This window comes from Alexandromys fortis, unplaced genomic scaffold, assembly GCF_014885135.2.
Source record: "Alexandromys fortis isolate MF-2015 unplaced genomic scaffold, M_Fortis_MF-2015_v1.1 scaffold_45, whole genome shotgun sequence".
Taxonomy (NCBI): Eukaryota; Metazoa; Chordata; class Mammalia; order Rodentia; family Cricetidae; genus Alexandromys; species Alexandromys fortis.
In genome coordinates, this window is record NW_026067926.1 from 4,890,904 (window position 1) to 4,912,991 (window position 22,088).

The following is a 22,088-nucleotide window of genomic DNA, read 5'->3' on the forward strand; positions in this document are numbered from 1 at the left end:
ATGTTACATAACCGTGCATATGTGCTTATGTGTAGAGGCTGGACAACAAAGTTGGGTATCATCTGCCAGACAATGACTGCCTTGTTTTTTGAGACTAGGTCTCCTACTGGCCTGGAACTCACGTAGTAGGAAAGGCAGACTGACCATGGAGTCCCCAAGACCCACCTGTCTCCACCTCCCAGCACTAGGATTATAAGCATGTGCTACCACTTCAACCTTCATACATGGTTTCTGGGAATTGAATTTGGGTCTTCATGCTTATGAAGTAAGCACTTTTTCCCTCCCTTTTGTTCTGCTGGAATACCAGGTTTGAGCCACCCAATCAAGCTTATAATTTGTTCATTTTAAATTTTAAAATCAGACTATCATAATAGACAAACAAAATTATATCAAAGTAACATGTTTCTGAAAGCTAAAACAGAAATACTGACTAATTGGACTCACATCAAAAGGCTGGTGACTTCCTTTGGCAACACTCTGGCTTAGGAGGCTGGTGGTATTGTTGCCCCTCTTGATATGTGGTCCAGCACCAAGAAGATGCTGAAGTACACTGAATGCATTTGCTTCTGTACTTCCAATGGCAGCACCTTCTGCTACAATAGCAGCATGGACCAGGTTGTCTCCATTTTGCTCTCGAATTTCACCTGGGATCATATAATGAGGGAGGAGTAAGAAAAGTAGTTTTATTACATTGGTTTTATTCACCAGCATTCTCTATGACATAGTACTAATGAATTAAGATTAGGGTCTGTGCTTTGTCTGGTCTTTTCCACTCAAAGCATGTTTAACATAATACCTGAGTCATCTAGTGTTTTTTTTTGTTTTTTTTTTTTTTTTGTACTGATATGGTTTGGTGGTAACAATCAAGCCAATATTGCTCCAACATGCTATTTCTGTAGAGAAATGCCAATGGCATATGTTATTAAGTCTAGGAGAAAGAATACTTACCTCCTCGGTATTTGGCTTTTGCACCAGCTAAACCAAGGCCACCCCTCATATTGAGAAATTGTTCAGCAACCTGTTTTAGGACAGAATGACTCACACCTATTTCAATTGAAGCAAAAACAAAGAGTCAATATTTTTATAATTATAAAGCATATATTTTTCCTTGTTTTAAAACATGTAATCATTAAATGCAAATATAGGCCTCCAGACAGCTCAGCAGGCAAAGGCACTGCATTAGTTTTGACACCAGAGCTGGATTCCTGGAACCCACCTGAGGGTGGACGGGAAGAATCAACTCTACAAAGATGTCTTTGACCTCTATACACGTGGTGCTGGTGGCATGTATTCGGCTGCTAATTATATTTACAAACATATGGATTTATGTATGCATATCTATTATAATATATAATCATATAACATACATACTAATAAATTATTTTTTAAACCCAAAAGTTGATAAATACTATAGAAATAAATAACAAAGAAAGCATGAATTTTCTTGCCAAAATATCATTCTTCCTGGTAACAATTTACAATTTGTTATTAACTATTATATTCATCTAGATGTTTTCCTATATAGTTAATAGTATATGCTCATTTTCTTTCCCCTTTATTCTTTATTTTTCAAGATAGGGCTTCTCTGTAACCGTTGCTGTCCTGAGACTCACTCTGCAGACCAGGCTGGCCTCAGAGGTCCACCTGCCTTTAATTCAGTGCTAACCACTGAATCTAAGGTATCAAATAAGATAAACACACGCTCTACCACTTACATACCAAAATCCTATTATAAAAGTGGTATTATCTCTTTAATGTTTCTAACTTGTCTTCCATAATTTGTATCTTTCTAAGTGGTTAGAAATGGCTATAAAATATTCCACTCTATGGATGGATCATTTATTTAATCAATACCATTCTAATTGACATTACTGTGTTTCTAATACCTGTTAGAATATTGTGCTTTATATCAAAGGACAACCAAGAATGAAAAGACAACCCATGCAATAGAAGGTATCTGCAAGCCACATTCTTGATAAGGGGCTATATAGTATCCGAGATAAAGAACCTTTAATAGATATATTCAAAGAACGTTAATTTATACTTCAATAATTCTTTTTGTTTTCAAATGGACTCTTAATATGTACTCTAGTTGGGTCTGGAACTCACTATGTAGACAAAGCTGCCTCAAACTCAGAGAGATTTACCTGCTTCTGGAGCACCATGTTAAAACATGAGCCACCATGCTCAGCATACCAATAATTGTTGACAGCATGTATTTCTCCAAATCCTAGGTAATACTGGGAAGTGTTAGCCTTTTAATTTTTGCCAATTTCAGATTAAAATTTTCTTAGTTATTAGTGACATTCTTTGCTTATAAAAATTTATCTTTGTCACAAATTTTGCAAATACTGTCAAGTCTACAAGGGAAGTAGCAAAATTCATTTGTTTCCCAAACAACTAGCAAAACCCTATTTATACTGTCTTTTTAAGAGTTTCAAAATGTTCAATCCTATGCATACAGTTTAAGGGTTTGCTTTTGGGAAACAAACTGTCATGCACGTGCAGGCAATTTCAGACTTACCAAGTCCAACAAATGCCATTCTTGCACTTGTGAAGTGGTTCTGAACAAAGTAATGTAACTGAGGAAGTAAAGAAGAGCGATTAGGTCATAATAATAAAAGCTCAAAAGCTACAAATGTACAAGTGCAGCACGACAGGAAACAAGTTCCCATTATGAATGTAGGCATAAAGGACTATGGAGGACTAGGTATTGTTCTTCGCACTGTGACTTTATCCCTAAAAACTACAGCTTAGAAGAACAAGGCCTTCATTGTGCTTATGCTCACAACTCTCATGAAAACCCTAATAAAAGCACTGATTTTAAACAGAATAAAAGGTTTAAGAATTGTATCTCAATTAGAACTAAATGAATTGCTGGGAAAAAGTGATTAGAGCAATTGCCATACAAGTGTCAAAAACAAAAGTCTGGATCCCAGAATCCATGTAAGAGCCAGGCGGCATGGTGGCCTGCCTGTAATTCCAGCCATGGGAGGCAGAGACAGGCAATCCCAGAGTTCTCAGTGTGGTTAAGAGAGCCTGCCGCAATATATAAAGTGGAAGAGAGATGGCAGATGACGCCTGTATATCTCCATATACATACAAAACTTGCACACACATACAGACATCGCACCACAGATACAAAAATGGAACATAAAAAACGAGTGAAAACATATTAAAAGTATACACTGGCTTGAAATCAAGAATGAGACAAAATTCATGCCCTTAGTATTCTAATGTAGCATTAAACAGCACATCTAATTTACTGTATCTTTACACTCAAAAATCAACTGAAGTTGGATGCAGAGGCACACACCTCTGTAGTCCTGGCATGTAAGGGGCCAAGGCAGAGGACCGAGTCTGAGGTCAGTCTAGGTTATTATACGGAGAAGCAAACCCAACTACTTATTCATCTAACTACTACACATGGTTGTCAAAAATCTGTGAGATTTTTGTTGGTGTGGGAATGTTGTTTATGACTACCTTAGGCTAAGTAAAGAGCAGGACTAGCTAGCATCTATCCTATTAGGAGTAACACTACCCTCAAGGGGTTGAAGATTTGTTTTGCAGCCAGGAAACCCCTATTTTATGGAAAACAGGTGCTCCAGTTTCTCGGCAGAGAACACTGTTCTGCCCCGCAAACAGTCTCTCCTCAGAGTGGCACTGGCGAGAGACACTGGGCCCACATGCACCAATCTGTCAAGAGGCTGTGATCTGAGAATGGTAAACACCTGTGAAGTCACCTTAGATTCCTATGGATGTTTTTCTATTGAATTGCTAAAGTATATTATGCTAATTTCCTTAGCCTTTCCTTAGCCTAAGAATACATAATCAAAAACAAAAAAATGCCGAAGCATTAATGACCTTTGAAATCATCAAGTTTATTAGAGTTAATATCCTAGTATTTGTCTATGAATAGAGTTTATTGTTTTAAATGCCACTTTTTGTCTATCCAAATTAATAAACTGCCTTTATTTAAAATATACTATGGAATGTTCACATATTATTTCCTTTTAAAAAACTGATTGCATTAATTATTGGGGTGTATATGAGTACAGATATGCCTGCATCATGGCGAATGTATAGAGGCCAAAAAATAATTCTGAGGAGTTGGTTCTCTTCTTTCATGGTGGGATGTGGGATCAAACTAAGGTCACTGGATTTGTGTGGGAAGAGCTTTTAATTGCTAGTCACCTCACCAGCCCTAGCTAAATTTCTCAACGTATAAACAATGTGCCATTCTACAACAGGGAGCTTATGAAACTAATCTCCTAATGCTGGATATTAATTTGTTTCTAATTTTTACCATTATACAGTAATGCTAACTAGACATCCATGAGTGCAGTGTTTTCCTGTGAAACAAACACTATAGCTACCCATGACATTTCTTCACAAAAGGGAATCTGAGTTCTGAAAAGAATTTATTCAAAACTCATTAGAAGCTAATTATATGAAAAGTGTTGCTAATTCTAATCCTATGATATGAATTATGGTTTCTCCCTTAGACAAGTCTTCACTCAGTATCTCAGAGTAGCTCGAGGTAATTCTCCCAACTCAGCAATCCAAGTGTTGGGATTACAGATTTGCTTTTTACAAATTACAGTTTTTTAATAAGTGCTACAAAATGACACTTCAGATTACAGACTGGAAGGTCAAACGAGAAGGAACTATACAGTTTTCTAATCACCACCTAGAAATGAGAAAAAAATCTCAATACTTGAGTCAATACTTAGAAGGCACTAATCATTCTAAAATTCTCTCTCTTTTGTATATACTGCAAACATACATGTAAGTTACAGGCAGAGGAGAACCCTGTGAAATCGGTTTTCTCTTTCCACCTTTACATGGCTCCTGGAGATCAAACTCAGGTCACCAAGCTTGTGTGACAAGTGCCTTTACCCATTAACTCAGCTCTCCAGGCTTCCAAATTTTCTGATAAAAAGATAGGAAGGGGATAGCTGGGGTAAAAGTAGGCAATTAAGATTCTATTCACCTATCTACACTTACAGTATGTGCACCTGTGCACCAGATACATGCATGATGCTATAGAAGCCAGTAAAGGGCACTGGATCCCCTGGAGTTATAGACAGGCATGAGCTACCATGTGGGTGCTGGGAATTAAACCTGAGTCTTCTGGAAGAGTAGCCAGTGCTCTTAATCTCTGAGTCGGCTCTCCAGCTCTAATAGCCAATGTTTCTTACTTTGAAACAAAGTTCTAAGGCATAGGTTTTTCTGTGATTTGTGATGAATCTGGCCTGCTGACACAAGGAAGCTGGTATACTAGAAAAGGTAAATAAATAATGCTGGGCTAGAGAATAGGAAATACGAAAGAGGGGTTCATTTCATACAAATCATCAGAGGCACCAAATATTTACAACCATGAAGTAATTTACTATGATACTTAACCATTAAATTATTTTAAAAATACAATATCCGTATACACAGAAAAATTTATAAAAGAAAATACATCAGGTATTAACAATGAGTGCCTTTAGGCATCTAAGATAGTTTTTGGGTGTAAGTCTTTATTCTTGGTGTTTCCTCTGCTTAGAATTGTCTTCTCCCAGCACACGTGTGTGTGTGTGTGTGTGTGTGTGTGTGTGTGTGTGTGTGTGTGTAGTATACGCACATGTACAGAGACCAGAGGAAGAGATCAGATGTCCTGTTCTAGCATTCACTGTCTTATTCTTTAGAAACAGGGTACAGGGTGTTGCACTGAATTCTGGAGTTAGGTCGGCAGCTAGCCTTGGTGATTTTCCTGTCTCCACTTCACAACATTGGGGTTTCAGGTATACACAGTCACTCCTGGCTTTTTACATGAGTGTTTGAATCCAAACTCAGGTCCTCATGTCTATGTAGCAAAATCTCTTACACACTGAGCGACCTCTAGACCCATTGAGACAATTGTCCTTCATTTTGTTTTAGATTTTCATTTTGATTCCTTTGGCCATAAAACCTTTTTAGTTCTCTCTTGATGTGGGAGTGTCATATATCAATCTGTTGATTTCATTGGTTAATTAAATAAAGAAACTGCTTGCCCTGATAGGTTAAAACATAGGTGGGAGGAGTAAACAGGAGGAAGAGGAAGTGAGGTAAGACTCCTCAGACAGACCCGACAGCTCTGCTCTCTGGAGCAGAGACTCCAGGCTCCGCTCTCCCAGGCAGCTCAGACCCAGGATGGACGTAGGCTAGAATCTTCCCAGTAAGCGCACCTTGGGGTGCTTACACACATTATTAGAAACGGGCTAGTCCAGGTGTGAGAGTTAGCAGAGAAGAGGCTAGATATAATCAACAAGCAGTATTTAAAAGAATACAATTTGTGTGTTGTTATTTCGGGCATGAGCTAGCACCACACACACACACACACACACACACACAAAAAGCAGAATTTCTTTCTTTTCTCGGTTTTCCAAGACAGGGTCTTTGTGTAGCTCTGGCTGTCCTGGATCTTGCTCTGTAGACCAGGCTGGCCTTCAACTCAGAGATTCACCTGCCTCTGCCTTCTCAGTGCTGAGATTAAAAGTATGAACCACCACTGCCTGGATATATTTCTTTCTTTCTTTCTTTCTTTCTTTCTTTCTTTCTTTCTTTCTTTCTTTCTTTCTTTCTTCCTTCCTTCCTTCCTTCCTTCCTTCCTTCCTTCCTTCCTTCCTCCCTCCCTTCCTTCCTTTCTTTCTTAACATTAGCAACTGAATTTTTTTTTTATTATGTATACAATATTCTGTCTGTGTGTATGTCTGCAGGCCAGAAGAGGGCACCAGACCTCATTACAGATGGTTGTGAGCCACCATGTGGTTGCCAGGAATTGAACTCAGGACCTTTGGAAGAGCAGGCAATGCTCTTAGCCACTGAGCCATCTCTCCAGCCCCCTGGATATATTTCTTAAAATTAGGAGGTTAAACAAACATCCTGAAATAGAAAGTTTAATATAACACGATCGGGTGTCTAGGAGTCGGCAATTATAAAATGCAGTTCCTTCACTTACCTCCTCTGGTGTAATTTTCCCCATCCTATAGTCAGGACAATACAAGGGATTAGCCAAGGTATTCTTGTAGGCAGCATCATGCAACTTCTCAATGACGCCTGAAAGACAGAAGAGCAACGGCCCTCAAATGTATGGGCGACTACGATATTTTTAAAAGTCAGCAATAAGTCTATACAGATTTGAGATTCAAATTTTCAGATTTGAAATTTGTTACTACACAACCTCTAGTAATTTTTAAAGCGGTGCCTGTAAAATGCACAGAAAGAAAAAAAGGACAGAGCAAGCAGTTGTCTCTAAGGTAAGTAAAATTCATCTAACTACTTACTTCCAGATTCCCTTCCTGGGTAACGAGGAAGTTTCCAGGACACATGGAGCCATGAATATGGCAAACTTAGGTTAATCACTAGTTTTGGGGAGTCAAGAGCTACCATTGATCTGGACTTACTCTTTACTGGTGCCCCGGCACTGCTGTCCCCACCTTCTGGCTTCTGTGCCTTCTCTGGAACTATATTTCCTACATCTATTCATTATTTGGGTACACCTTCAGAAGCCAGGCACTGTGCTAGTTACCAGAAACCTAGAGACAAATCAGGTATAATGGCCAATCTCAAAATCTTGAGGGGGAAAATTATAAAATTGTTATGAGGAAAAATGTTAGTAGGAAGTGTGCTGCTGGGCACATGAAAGAACAGCAGGAAATAGAAAAGATGAAAGAAAGAAAACCTGGGAAGTCTTCTATGATGATTAATTCCTGGGTGAATAATATGTGAATAGCACAAGATGCAGAGGAAACAGACAGAGAAAATTTGGGGGTGGGGGAAGTCTGACACTAAAATTGGTTTACTAAAATGCTGACTGGTCAGTAGCCAGGCAGGAACTATAGGCAGGACAACCAAACTGGGTTGATTTGGGATGCCAGGAAAAGGAAGGACAGAGTCAGAGAGACGCCAGTGGACACAGAGAAAGCAGGATGTATAAAAAATGAGGTCACAAGCCATGAGCCACATGGCAGAGGGTAGATAAGAAATACAGGTTAAGGTGTAAGAGCTAGCTAGTAACAAGCCTGAGCTACTGACCATACATTTACAATCAAGTTTTTATTTGGTTATTTGGGAATGCTGCTAGGACAGGAAAAATCTGTCTACAAATGGCATCCAAACATTTGGCAACTACATCCACATAAGGCTTGAGAGAGAGCTTGGGAAAGGGTTCTAGACACAATGATATGGACCCAAGAGCAACTTCCTAGTCTCATGTCTCTGAGGTACAGGGAAGCCGAGGTATAGGGTCTTGTTCCCTGGCTGGTGCCTGCAGACTTCAGCTGCCAGCACCCCATGAGCTAAGCTGAGTGGCAAGTTCCCACTCTCTCACACTGGCCATTGCACAGAAAAGCGTCTTTTGGCAACTGCCTGCAGGAGGGAGTCAGCTGCAAACCGCCATGCACTGCTGTCATGCGCCAAGCTAAGCAATGCTCGTAGCTAACATAGCAGATTAAGATTTGCCTCATACGAGCAAAAACAAAACAAAACATAGATACTTGGTAAAACAGATGCAGACAGAAAAACAAAACAAAACAACAACAAAAACCAACCAACCAACCAAACCCCAATTCTAAACAGGTTACAGTGTGTTTAAAAATATACATGGACTTGGGAGAGAGAAGACAAAGACGATATACATAGATTAAAAAAATACAGTTTTAAAATAATAAACCACTTAAAAGAGAGAGTAAAGTAACATAAGAGAAACAAGTCATGTAAAGATGAAAAGTACGCAGTGTCTGGATCCTATATGTCATTGTGTTGTCTTTAAGTTTTTTGGTTGCTAAGAGATACTGGACTAAAAAAGGTACTAGATTAAACCAACCTATATATTTTAAAAGTGTCTTGACTTCAAAATGGAAGTCAAAAGTTATATTACTTTGGGGGAAGAGTCTATAGCTTTATTTCCAGAGGAAACAAGAGGCTGTGGATTTATTCAAGGTTAAAGATGATCAGGTTTGATCAAGGAAGACCCCCTGAAATCCTGGCTATAAACATAAAGAAATAAACCTAAAAAAATAAAACCCCCATAAAATATATAATGTATATTTTACCTGCTCAAATATAAAGCAAAAAAAATTATCTTTTATTGATATATGTATAGTCTATACTTGTATTAATACATATATGTACACTACCATTAAAAGTTTATATGTTTTCAGAACAAGGGACCAGATACTAATAAAAACTGATGGCCCAAATGATTCAACATTAGGATAGTTTCACGGCTGCTGACTGGGATGATCTAGCCTCTCAGAATACTGCAGCTAAGACTTAACCATTATCCCAATTTTTCTCAGGGTCCAAAGACTACCAGTGCCCCCAAACAACAGGAAGTAGTCTAGAGAAAGACTCCTACATTCCCAAAAGATGGTTTGCAGATTTTTTTTTTTAAATCACTTAAGGAGGATTGGTTACAAGTTGTTATTGATAATGGAAAAAAAAACAAAATCAAACAACTAAACAGGAGATTAGATCTTGGGGATCTCATTCTGAAAAGAAAAGGGTGTTTCTACCTCAAACAAAATTCTAAACATCCAAATAAGGTTCCAGTTTCCTTAAGAAGATAACATTGGATTCCACCTAGGGAATGGTTTGCCTACAGAATATTTTGGTCTAGGGTGTGAGTGTGACTTGTTTTGTTCTAGCAACAGAATGTTTAACTGTGGCTGTAGGCTGCAACCTTCAACTGGTCTGTTCATTTCCTTGTATCACATTAATGTGTTTTTTTTTTTTTTTTTATCTCACTCCTACCTCTTCGGGTCAGGGTATTTTAAGCAATTGGAAACTAAACATGGGCAATTTCAGTATTCACTGGAATTCCCTCTTGGTACTAGTCTATGTTTTCTGTTTTTATTATAAATGTGTCTTCATACTCTTTACTTATATTTCTAATCCCCATGCTCCTACACTGGCAAGTGGTATTTTTGTCGAGGCTGCTCCCTGACAAAGCAGGGTGGGGATATAGAAATAATAGGATAAAAGGGTAGATCATTGAATCTACTTTTAAACCAAGGACAAAACAAAACAAAAGCAAAAAACTACTTGTCTTAAATATTTCACATTGGTATGGATCTTGGTATCGTGATACAAATTTAAAGTTAATTTTGTTATACTGTGTTTATTTCTACTCTTGTTTGAGGTATTGTGCTTAGGCAACTTATTTAAAAATATATAATTAAGAAATACAAATAAATAGTCATATATAATAGTCAAACTTACAGTCATATTAGGTATGTTTTCAAGGTCATACACAGATATGTTTAGATAGATAGATGGTCTTCATCAACTTCAAAGACCTACAGAATATGGCATTTAATATGTTTAATAACCTAAAGCTTTTCATGACAGTGAGATATCTTTGTTCCTGGCAGCATCAATTTACTTCAGAGAAGATAACAGGCATTGAAGAAACTCCACATGGAGCTTTCATTTCCCTCCTTAGGGCAAAAACTAGCCATCTGAGCAAAAAGTTACCCTTGCCTCAACTGCTGACAATATGTTGTCCAAACTGTATAAGCAGGTCACAAAGAAAAGAGACTGCCAAACTTTGTCAAGACAGGGTAGGGAAGTTCTTCAAAATTTCCTGCTTCAGAGAAAAGTCTGTCAGATATTTTAGGTCTGTAGGCCAAAAATGGATGCGGCAATGTTGCAGAGTAACTTAGGGTGATTGTTTAGGAGCTAGATGTCCCTATCATTAGGCAACATTTCACCCTTCTGAGGTCTATGACGGAGTGGAAGACTAGATAGTCACAGTTACAGTTTTCCTTAGTTACAATAAAAAATAAACTAGGTATAAAACTTTAGCATCACAAAGATAAAATAGATAATAGAAAATTTTCTCTAATTTTGCCAAATACAAAGATTCTATAACCAAACATTACAAATATCAACACAAAAAGTTATTTTAAGAATTAATTATGGATCCTTGGACTTCCCACAGGGCAGGGAACCCTGATGGCTCTTTGGGCTGATGAGGGAGGAGGACTTGATTGGGGGAGGGGGAGAGAAATGGGAGGCGGCGGTGGGGAAGAGACAGAAATCTTTTTTTTTTTTTTTTTTTTTTTTTTTTCGAGACAGGGTTTCTCTGTGGCTTTTGAGCCTGTCCTGGCACTAGCTCTGTAGACCAGGCTGGTCTTGAACTCACAGAGATCCGCCTGCCTCTGCCTCCCGAGTGCTGGGATTAAAGGCGTGCGCCACCATCACCCGGCATGAGACAGAAATCTTTAATAAATAAATAAATAAATAAATAAATAAATAAATAAAAGAATTAATTATGGAGACGGTTTATTTTTTTATTGTCAAAAATTTTCATACATTATATTTTAAAAGTTCATGTTTTTCCACCCAACTTTCTGTTCTTCTCCTTCCCTCTTTAAATTCAAATAAAACCCAAGAAACACACATACCACTTCTATAAAAAACAGAAATTAAAATAAGAAAAAGATCAATAAGACAAAAAATGTGAGGTACACTTTGGAAGGATCCTCCAAGGACGAGTTACGTGACAACAGCAACATGTATCAGTAAATTACAACAGTTCTAACAGTAAAAGAGACTGCTGCTGTGTTTGTTCTCAGCAAAACAACAACAAAAATACAACACAATCAGGGAACAGGGAGAGCATGCAGGATTCTACTGGAGAAAACAATACAAATGTTTAATAATAACAAAACAAACAAGATTCTAAAATAATGGAACATGTTTTGGAGATATTTTCAGGCCCGTATAGGATTTTCTTCACAAATACATCTTTTCAAAACCTAGAAGTAATAAAATGGGATTGGCAAAAGTACTTACGAGTCTGTGAATTCTGAAAGGCAACAGCTTTGTCAATCTTTAGCTGAGACCGAAGGTCAGCTACTTCCCAACGGCGAAATTCTGGTGCTGTGGTGACATTGAGCAGAAACTCCATCAGGATTTCACTACAGAAAATAAGTGAAGAGGTACAGGTCAAAAATTTATGCCTGTGTATGACACTTAACCCGACATCTGGTGTGTGGAGGCTGGAGGACTTTGTCTCCAGGCTAGACTGAGCTATGAAGTAATACTCAAGGCCTTGGGTGGGAGCTCGAGGACAGAATGCTTGCTGGGCATGCCCAGTGCTCCAAGGTAGTGGTTAACAGCCTTCCTAATGCTGCCACCTTTAATGCAGTGGTGACTCCCAGCCATGAAACTATTTTTGCTGCTACTTCTTAGCTATAATTTTGCTATTGTTTTGAACCATAAAGTAAATAAATATCTGTGTTTTCCAATGGTCTTAGGTGACCCCTGTGAAACGGTTGTTTGACCCCCAAATGGGTCATGACCCATGGGTTGAGAACCACTGCCCTAGATGATCTCCAGGACCACAACAAAATATGAAGACAACATTTAAGATAATAAACTGTAATCTTATTTGTGGCTAGGAGCCTAATCAATCCCAGGTTTGTGAATAATATTCCAGAATCAAAGTCTAAGGTCACAGTGACAAAGTAAACTAAATAGTTTAGTCTTTGTTTTATTTTCCAAGTTAGTATACAAAAATATTAGGTTTCATCATGGCATTTTTAATACATTTTTATTGATCCGCCCCCTCATCCTCTGTTCTATTTCTCCACACAGTTTTACTGTTCTCCTTGCCTTTTTAACATCTTGTGGTTCCCTTTCCAGTGTCACGAACTGCATCCACACACACAAATAAACATTAGAAGCTAGGACCTGCTGAGAGAATATGGTATTTGTCTGTGTCTAGGTCACCTTGTTTAATACAAGTTTGGCACTTTTAAAAAGTTAATTACATTTTGTTTTCACTTATTTTATATATTGACCACTTTCCCCTCCCTTCTCTGCTCCTGCTCTCTTTTCTTGCCTCCAATCTACCTCCCTTCCCATCCACTCCTCCTCCATCTCTGTTCAGAAAGGGGCATCAGTAAAGCATGGGACATCAAGTTGAGGCAGGACCAAGCTCGCCCCCTGCATCAAGGCTGGGCAAGACAACCCAGCACCGGTAATAGGTTCCCAAAAGCCAGTTCAAGTACCAAGGACAGGTCCTGATCTCATTGCTAGGAGCCCTACAAACAGACCAAGTTTGGCATTTCCTAAAAAAGCAGATGTTATGTCTATACGCATCTGTGTATTTTTATAAATCTGAGTCTAGGTATTCATGGAGATCAAAAGAGGGCATTGGAGTCCCTTGTGCTGCAGTTACAACCAGTTGTGAGTCTCCAGATGTGGGTGTTAGGAACAAATTTGGGTTCTCTGCAAGAGCAGTTATGCGCTCTTAACCAATAAACTATCTCTCTGGTTCATAAATCTTTTTCCAAATGATTTTTTTTATTAATAATAGGTTTCATTATGACTCATACATTGCATGTACTATCTATTTCTAGTATTCCCATCAAGCAGATGCTCTAACACATGCAAGTACTTACATATCATTTCGCATGCCTTCTACAGTGTAAGCCATGGTTTCCCTTGTTGCAGTCACACTGAATTGAAAATAAATAGCAGTAAATAATCTGAGTCAGAAAATAGCTCTTCTTAAATATTCTTTGCTAAAGCACCCAATTCTTTGTACTACCGTGAAAATAATATTTATTCAACTAAAATTTTAAAGTAATTTTTAAAAATCGGCAAACAAATCCACCTTAAAAAGTAATCAAGTTTTGACATATGCTGCAAAATGGATGAACCTTGAGGACCTTATATTAAGTAAGTTACTAATGGATATATCTTAAATAATTTATTCATATGAAGAACAAATGACAGCAAAATGTAAAGCTAACCCTCCAACAAAAAAGGCAGTCAAAATCAAAGAAAATATGATGGTGGCCAAGGGTGAAGGGAATAGGAAGTCAGTTTAATGGACCAAGTTCCCGCTAAGGACAATAATGAAGTTCCAGAGGCGGAAAGTGGTAATGATTCTCAAATGCTACTTAATGCCATGGGACCACATATACATTTAGAGCGGCAAGTTTACGTTCCACACACTTTACAATGAAAAACAAAAGGGAAATATTCAAGATGCCCTTAACTTCGATAACAATCCTCTTATTCTCCCTAATTGTAGTATTTCATCTTTAAAACTCTTTATGTAGATATACAGATTTATTTCACTTCCTAACATGTCCTGTAGTTAGGAAGTGAACCATTAGTTCTTTGTTCAAAAAAGATCATTCCATTTTTATGTGTGCATGTGCCATGTAAGTGCAGGTGCCTACGGAGGCATGATGCTAGTGTGAGACCCCTGGCGCTGGTGTCCAGGTCCCCTGGAGGAGCAATATGCGTCCTATTTCTAGCCCCGCCCTACCAGTTCTTCATAGTTCTATCATGGCTACCATTCTTTACCCATTTCCTTGAACTGGACTTTCAGTTTCTCGTCTTTAGAAGACAGCACAGGTGTGGTATCACAGCACCATACTGCTGATACTGTTTCCGGTTTCCACTTGGGGTATAGACATTTTTTTACCTTTGTTCCCTTTCCTTTTAGTTTTTTTTCCTTTTCTCCCTGATTTATGATTTTTCCTTTTCCAATCAGATGTTTCTGCATATTGCATATACTATAAACATCTACTCCCAATCAGTCACATATCACCATATGCACAGGCATGCTTCACATTTTTGATGACGACTCAACAACTTTCCCTGTCTAAGAGATCTTCAGCCCCTTTGTTAACAAAGAGGAGTTATCCTACAAGTGGATATTTCTGCGTCTCCCACCCCCTTTGAGACAGGGACTCACTGTGTAGTCCTGGCTTTCTGTAAGCCTGGATCTTACAGAGACTCACCTGTCTCTGCCTTCTAAATGCTGCTGTAAAGACATAAGCTACTGTGTTCAGCTCCCTCCACAACAGAGCCTCTATTTTCAATTATGTGTATAAGTATGTGTCTGTGAGGGGTTATGTGCCCATGAATGTAACTGATTGTAGTGGTCAGAAGGTGTTGGAGCCCTGGAACTGGAGTTATAGTAGCTGTGAGCTGTCTGATGTGAGTGCTGGAAACAAAACTGGGGTCCTCTGCAAGAACAACGCACCTTTTTAACTCCTGAGCCACCACTCCAGCCCTGGCTATTTCTTGTTACTATTTAACAAACCTTAAGTTACCACCAACTGCTTCAATTCCACGGGTTATCTTGAAAGACGAAGCTCCTTTGGTAGTCTTGAAAAAGAAAGGATGCTTTTCTTAATAGTTGTTCAATGCCAGGTCTGCCATACATTACACTATATCACAATCGATGGTCTTAACTGTTATTAGCAGATCCAAAAAGAGTTTTACTAAGTAGGTCCTAACTAGCAGGTACTTTTTAATAAGAGTTATGAGATTCAACAAAGCACACTGATTGCAGTACACATACATGTGTATTTTTGTTTTGTATTTCTGAGACAAAGTCTCCTTACACAGCTCAGGTTGTCCTATAACTTTTAAGTAGGTCTGGTCTATCTCAAACTCTAGAATGGACTTTACTATCTCAGTTTCCCTAAGTTCCACAGTTACAAACCACATGCCACCAGATCTGGCTTAGATTTTAATATAAAATACAATTGTGTAAAAATTCCATTAGAAAATACAAGCTTACTAGACTTGTAGATTGGTGAGACTTTATGGGTGTAGCTTCTGACATTCCTAGGAGACACAATCTCACAGAAAACTCCCTGATCCTTTCTGTCTCTTACAGTCTTTCCGAAGCTTCTTCTACAATACTTCCTTAGCCTTAGGTGCAGGGGTGTTTTGTAATGTATGCAACAAGTGTGACTCTAACTACATGTTAAAGAGGGGAAAAGTCTAAAGAAAGAAAGAGCTACCGGCTGAAGAAGGCTGGGAGTGGAGCAGGTGCTCCTCCCCATACACAGAGCATACCAACTGGATGTCTAGTGACACACGTATACACATGCACGTAGTAACAATTAATATAATAAAAGAGGCCATGAATTTGAAGGAGATCAGTGAGGGTACATGGGAGGGTTTGGAGATAGGAAAGGGAAGAGAGAAATATTACAGTTTCAAGGGGAAGAGGATAGGGAGACTTTATTTTTTAAACTTTTGTCACGTTCTATAGAAAAATTGTTTTCCCTACTGATTTCTTACATTGCAATACCAGCATCCAACTGAATAACAACAATTATTGTCTGTGGCCAATATCCTGTGGTTTCACATGTTATCAGATGGGATTTTACAGGGTTGAACAGCAGCCCTGTTCATGTCCACTCAGACTCTGGATATGTGACTTTATTAGAACAGGGTCATCGTAAACGAATCAATCCTGGATTAGCAGAAATGCTAAGCCCATTATGATGGGTAACCTCATAAGAGGACATCTGGACACAAGGGCAGACAGAAGGTCGGTTAAGTGACAAGACAGGTGGGTACTGGGGAGTGACGCAGACTGGAAGCTAGAAAGCGGCAAGGAAGGACTCTTCCCTATGGAAGCATGGACCTGCTAATGCTGTGACTTACTATAACACCGTGACTTTAACGCCTAAATTTTAAAACGGTAAGAGGATAAAAATCACTTTACGTTAAGGCAACCAGTCTGTGTAAATAAGACACAACAGTTCAAGGAAACAAACACAGGGCACTGCTTTCAGGCTTCTGCTGCTGATTTATCAAAAGAAGGTTGGGTGTAGCTCAGGCTAGTCTCAAACTCGTGATCCTCCTGTCTCCATCTCCCTAGTGGATTACAGGAGTTAATCTCGATGCCTGGGTTGCTTTTAGGTATGTTTACAAGCCAGAGAAAATAGTGGCATGTTTTTTGTTGCTCTCTGCCTTAGTTCCTTGAGACAAGGTCTTCTCTCAGTGAACCTGAAACCAGCTTTTTTGTCCTGGCTGGTAGACAGCAACCTCAAAGGGTCTGCCTATCTCTGCTAGGGGAATGGGATGCATGGCTATGACGGGTTCAAATGTTTTTTTCTTTTTTGATTTGTTTTGAGAAAGGGTTTCTCTGTGTAGCATGGGTGTCCTAGAACTAGCTCTGTAGATGATCTGCCTGCCTCTGCCTCCTGAGCATGAGGACTAAAGGCCTGCGGCATTGAACTCGGCCTCTAATACTCACACAGCAAGGGCTTTCCTAAGTCATCTCCTCATCCCTTTGTTTTTTAAATTCCCTACAGGCCCAAGATTACACACCATTTCCAAACAACAAGGTATTGAAGATACTTACCAAAGTAGATGCAAGACGTAGTAAATGAGTGGTTCCTAAGTTGTTGGAGTCCTCATATCTACTTCCTGCTTTAATGAATAAGCCAATTCTTGATAGAGGAGCATAGTTTTCCAGAGAAGCAATCACCAAACCATTAGGTAACTTGGTAAACTGTAGTTAAGACGGAATAGAGATATGAGCAATGCCTGTCTTTTCCCGAGAGCTAAGTAAAGCAGATGTGCTCTCCAGTAAGCAGTGAGACTCACCTCAAGATCCTCAGGCTGCAGAGCCACTCCTCCAGGGGCGGCTGAAGTTTTAACCTTCGGGGCAACTTTGAGGGAAGAATAAAATCTCTAAAAACAACAAGGACAGGTTATGTATTGGTCTCACAAGAATAGTCCTTTACATGTAAAAGTGCTCCATTAGCAATGCCACACAACACAGTGGTCTCATCTTCATGGGAAGAACCACCTCTTTCACTGGAAGTTCCACAAGTAGTTCATTAGCCATTCAGTCTACCCAAGTCAATCTCCCCCCTGTATATAGCTTTTCTTTTCTTCCATTATTTTTTAAAAACTTCCGCAATGCAGCCCAGGATGACCTCAAGCTCACGATTCCTCTGGGACTACAGGTTTCTACTACACCTGGTCTAAGTCATTTTTTTTAAACTTCTACCTATCCTATTTGTGATTTATAGAGAATACTGAGTTCTCCACAATCTTTTTAAAAAAATCATGCATTTTCTTTACTTTTTAATTATTTCATTAAACTTTCAAGTGTTTCTACAGTTTCTGAACAACTGCATTGTTATGTCAACACTTTACAAAACAGATTTCAGCACTATTGCTTCCTCAGTTCGCCAGTCTCTTTATTTTTTCCAGCTAAAAACCCTCCATCTCCTCGGTCATTTTAAGGGCCTCTTCTCAAAGCCCCTAACATGTCCACTGTATTTCCATCCTCTTACGTGCTATACTGAGCACATTCAACCAAGAAAGGGTCTTAGCTTTCTGGTCAAATATCTACAGCATCCTAAACTCAACAAGGGATTAAATCAACAGCAGATTCTCAGTATAATATGTAATAACTTGGATGATGGATCTAAAACACATTGACTCTATTCACATATGAAATATATTTAAAAGTTATACATAAGAGCATAAAGTTATTCTGACATTCCATCTAGGGTTCACAGGGTTACTAATGGAAATGCAAGCAAACCCATTTCACGCTGCTAAGCCCCAATAATCATGCTGCCGTCATTTGGCAAAGGCCGCTGTAAAGGCCTACAGTGCTCCTACTCTGTTCTGCCCTGGCGCTGGCCTAATCTGGCTGCTGGTCTTCATTTGCTCCCAGTATTACTACTTTCCCTTCAGCCCTGCATTTTAATTATGAATCAACATGAGCTCTTTGTCATTATCAATACAGTTTTCTGGATAAGGTGTATGTATGGTTTTCGGCTGTGATTTCCCAAGACATTATTCCACAATATCCAAGTATAGCAGCCGACATATGGATAATCCACAGTTCCATTACCAAGGAAGATGTAGGTGCTTCCGGATAGTGACATTTTAAAATTCTGCACTTTTTGGGGGGTTCCTTTCAGGAAAGGCTTATCCTCCCAATTGTCATGTAATTCTATTTTGTTTAAATAACACAGGTCAATTTATCCCCACGGAAAATAAGAAAGACAGTCCTGCCCTTAAAGGACTGTTAGCAATTGTTTGGTCTAGGCACAAAGAACACAACTATAGCCTAAATGTGTACAATTCTACAATACATTTATGTAAGTACAAAGAGCAAGGAAACACCATTTCCGGTGTGGACTTCTGCATCCCTGTCTAGGTCTCTCAACACAGACATTACTGGCATTTTGGCATTGGTAATTGTATGCTGTACGGGCTGCTGGTGTACAGTTAGATGTTTAGCAACACCTCTGACCTCTAGATGCCAGGAGCACCCTCCCAAAGGAGTGTTAGACCAACAAGCTCCACATGTAACCGGCTAAGCAGAGGCAAGTTAGCCCTTGCTGAAATTTAAATGCCCCCGTTTTCATCTCTCAATAGCCGCTGTTTCAGTGATAACGTCCTGACACAGGAGGTACTTAGTGCCCCCTCTCCGAAAGACAACTACATAATTTCGGGTTAGGAAGGAGCCTTGAGGAACGATCAAGAGCCCCTTCTGGAGAAAAGTCTTTAGACAAGAGACCGAGAATATAGCGAGTTACGAATGCCGGGACTCAGCACCGTCGGGAAGGACGCATCGGTGTTTCTAACACTTGCATGGGGAAAGCTGATGCTCCAGGACCAACTCGGGAGCAGAGGCCGCAGCTGGGAAAGCAGAGGGCTGGGTGTCGTCGGCCTCTGCCCTACCTGCTTCTCGAGTGACCTTCAGGAGTCTCCCGAGTGCCGCTTCGGGGCCACTCTTAAGGCCACCCTTCTCTGCGGCTTTCCCGCGTTAGCTCTTCCCAGATCACAGGACCCGCTGAGCTTCCTTCCCCTGGGCCCCAGCCCGCAGACAGCCCGCTTCTCCGCCGGGTTCCCCTGAAGGGCAGACTCAGGCCCGAGGCCAGGGCCGCACACCTCGCCCCCAGCCCCCGAGTGGCCGACAAGCCTCCCCCGCCCTGCCCCACGCGCGTCTTCGTGCTCACCGAAAAGGACCCGGCCCGGCTGAGGAACTTCATGGCTCTAGCGTGTGCCCTTTCCCACGGTCACCGCCGCCCGGAGCGAAGAAAGATGGTGTCGGAGGACCGAGTTTCCCGGCGTGCCCTGCGAGCTTGCCCACGCCCCCTTGGCCGGGCGACTCTCTACGCACACGGTGCTCCACTGCTCCCGGAGGCGGGACGGGTCCAGCTCCTGCCGGTGATAGGCTACCGGGCTCCTAGGCCTGCGCGCTGCGGGGAGCGACGCTTTCTGTGTTCCTTTTCGTGCGACAAGGCAGCCCAACTACGTCTGCAACCATCACGGTCACCAGAGCCGCTCTGGACTCTCGTTCCTGACCTGACCGTGAGACCGGGCCTGCCCGTGAACTCGGCAGTACCTCCTGTTCCCTGGAGGTCCACCCTCGCCACCCTCACTGTTGTCCTCGGTGACCTGTGAACTCGGTCGTCGCCAGCGAGTGCTCCAGCTCGTGGAATTTGCGTCCCAGGCTGGGTACCCATGCAGAAAAAGAAATCCCGTGATAGAAAGAAAAGGAGGAAAGGAGGGAGAGAGACAGAGACTCATACTATGCTACTTGCATGATTGGGAAAGGGACGGTACCGTGTGTGTGAATAGTCTCCTACAACTCTACTTGTGTGATCGGGAAAGGAACAGAACCAGCTGTGTGTGTGTGTGTGTGTGTGTGTGTGTGTGTGTGTGCGCGCGCGCGCGCGCGAGTGAGTGTGTGTGTATGAGTGCATAGTCTGCTTGCGTGATTAGAAAAGAAATAGTTCCAGGTATGTGTGTATGAATAGTCTCCTACCATGCTACTTGCGTGATTGGGATATGAGCAGTAACAGGCGTCAGTAAATATGGGAGTTTGTAACAGTATTGTGTGTGTGTGTGTGCGTGTGTGTGTGTGTATGTGTGTGTATGTATGAATAGTCTCCTACCACGTTACTTGTGTGATTGGGATACGAGCAGTACCAGGTGTCAGTAACTATGGGAGTTTGTTAGAAATACATAATCTCCGGTTTCCAGATCGGACCCGAATCTATTTTTACAAGAGTCAGAGGTAATTTACATGCACATTAAAGCTTCAGAAAGGCTGGTAGTGTGGGGCAGGACAAGATAACAGGCAAACATGTCTCTTTCGCTGGTAACTGAATTGTTCCGTGACAACTGTTTGACCAAAGTCATGTAGACCATGCAGCCATGGCTCTGCAGGGCCAGTCCCTTCACTTACTCCAGCACCTCATAGATGGAGTGGGTGTTGGAGTGTGCCAGCTCAAAACCCTGGGTGTACACCTGGGGGGGGCTGCTGAGTTGGTCAGTCTGGGCCACTGGGACCACCCCCCTCAGGTAAGGGGCAGGACCAGCTCTCCCACACCCAAGGTAAGGGGCGGGGCCATCTTTCCCAAGTGTGGACAGGGTCTGCTCTCCTGTGGGCTTGGGGCGGGGGAGCTCTCCCTGGGCCCATGAAGAGCTGAACCAGCTCAGTGAGGCCCTTGTATTTCAACTCATGGTTCAACACATGGTTTGCACAGGCCACTTTGGTAACATGGACAACAGAAACATGTCAAAACAGATTCCAGCTATAGCAGGACCATGGACCCAGACTTGGCCATCAGCAACATCTTGGGCCTGGATGTCACCATGGCCCCTGGTGGCAACATGGGCTCTCAATTGGCATGGGCCCAGCAGCACCATGGTCCCCAGGCTCCAACATGGTCCCGGGTGGTGGTAGAGACCCCAAACATTCACACGGCCAGTCACATGGCCCCTGATGGCAGCATAGACTCTGGCTGTGGTAGGACCATGGACCCAGATATGGCCCCTGGCCACAGCTCACCCTGGATGTCAGTATGGCCCTAGTGGCAGTGCAGGTTACCCTTTCCTGCATGGCAGCAGATCCTTGGGCACAGACATGTCATCAGGTGTCAGCCCAGACCCCATGCATCTGCACAGCCTATGGTGGTAGCCTGAGCCACAGACCTCAACACAGACCCTGGCTGTGGCGGGGCCATGGACCTAGACATGGCCTTAGCAGCAGCCCAGGACTGGATGTTACCATGACCCCAGACAGTAACCAGGCATCCTACACCAGCCTGATCCTCGTCAGATTCACCTCTCCGCAGGACATGAACCCCTGTTCCTCTCTCTCCCTCCTGTACCCCTCCATATATTTGCTCACTGTAATGGCACCCGACCACCGGTGCCCTGAGGCATGGGGCAGACCCTTAGATTCTTCCTACCCGCCCAGGGCAAACTACCCAGGTGTTGCTTGTGAGTCCACTGAACAGGGCCTT

General features: G+C 41.3%; 1 protein-coding gene across 1 annotated transcript in view; it reads right to left on the reverse strand.

The window, feature by feature from the left end:
* The window catches only part of Uqcrc2 (ubiquinol-cytochrome c reductase core protein 2), a 30,741-nt gene extending 10,811 nt beyond the window's left edge, over nucleotides 1-19,930 (reverse strand). The window contains exons 1-10 of the mRNA XM_050143212.1: nucleotides 19,791-19,930; nucleotides 17,410-17,496; nucleotides 17,165-17,314; nucleotides 15,101-15,165; nucleotides 13,440-13,496; nucleotides 11,827-11,951; nucleotides 6,986-7,083; nucleotides 2,525-2,582; nucleotides 949-1,044; nucleotides 445-644 (exon numbers count right to left, since the gene is read on the reverse strand). Coding sequence (XP_049999169.1) covers nucleotides 445-644; nucleotides 949-1,044; nucleotides 2,525-2,582; nucleotides 6,986-7,083; nucleotides 11,827-11,951; nucleotides 13,440-13,496; nucleotides 15,101-15,165; nucleotides 17,165-17,314; nucleotides 17,410-17,496; nucleotides 19,791-19,823 — 969 coding nt within the window. The 5' untranslated portion in view covers nucleotides 19,824-19,930. The remainder of the gene's footprint in view (nucleotides 1-444; nucleotides 645-948; nucleotides 1,045-2,524; nucleotides 2,583-6,985; nucleotides 7,084-11,826; nucleotides 11,952-13,439; nucleotides 13,497-15,100; nucleotides 15,166-17,164; nucleotides 17,315-17,409; nucleotides 17,497-19,790) is intronic.
* Nucleotides 19,931-22,088: the final 2,158 nt, after the last annotated feature.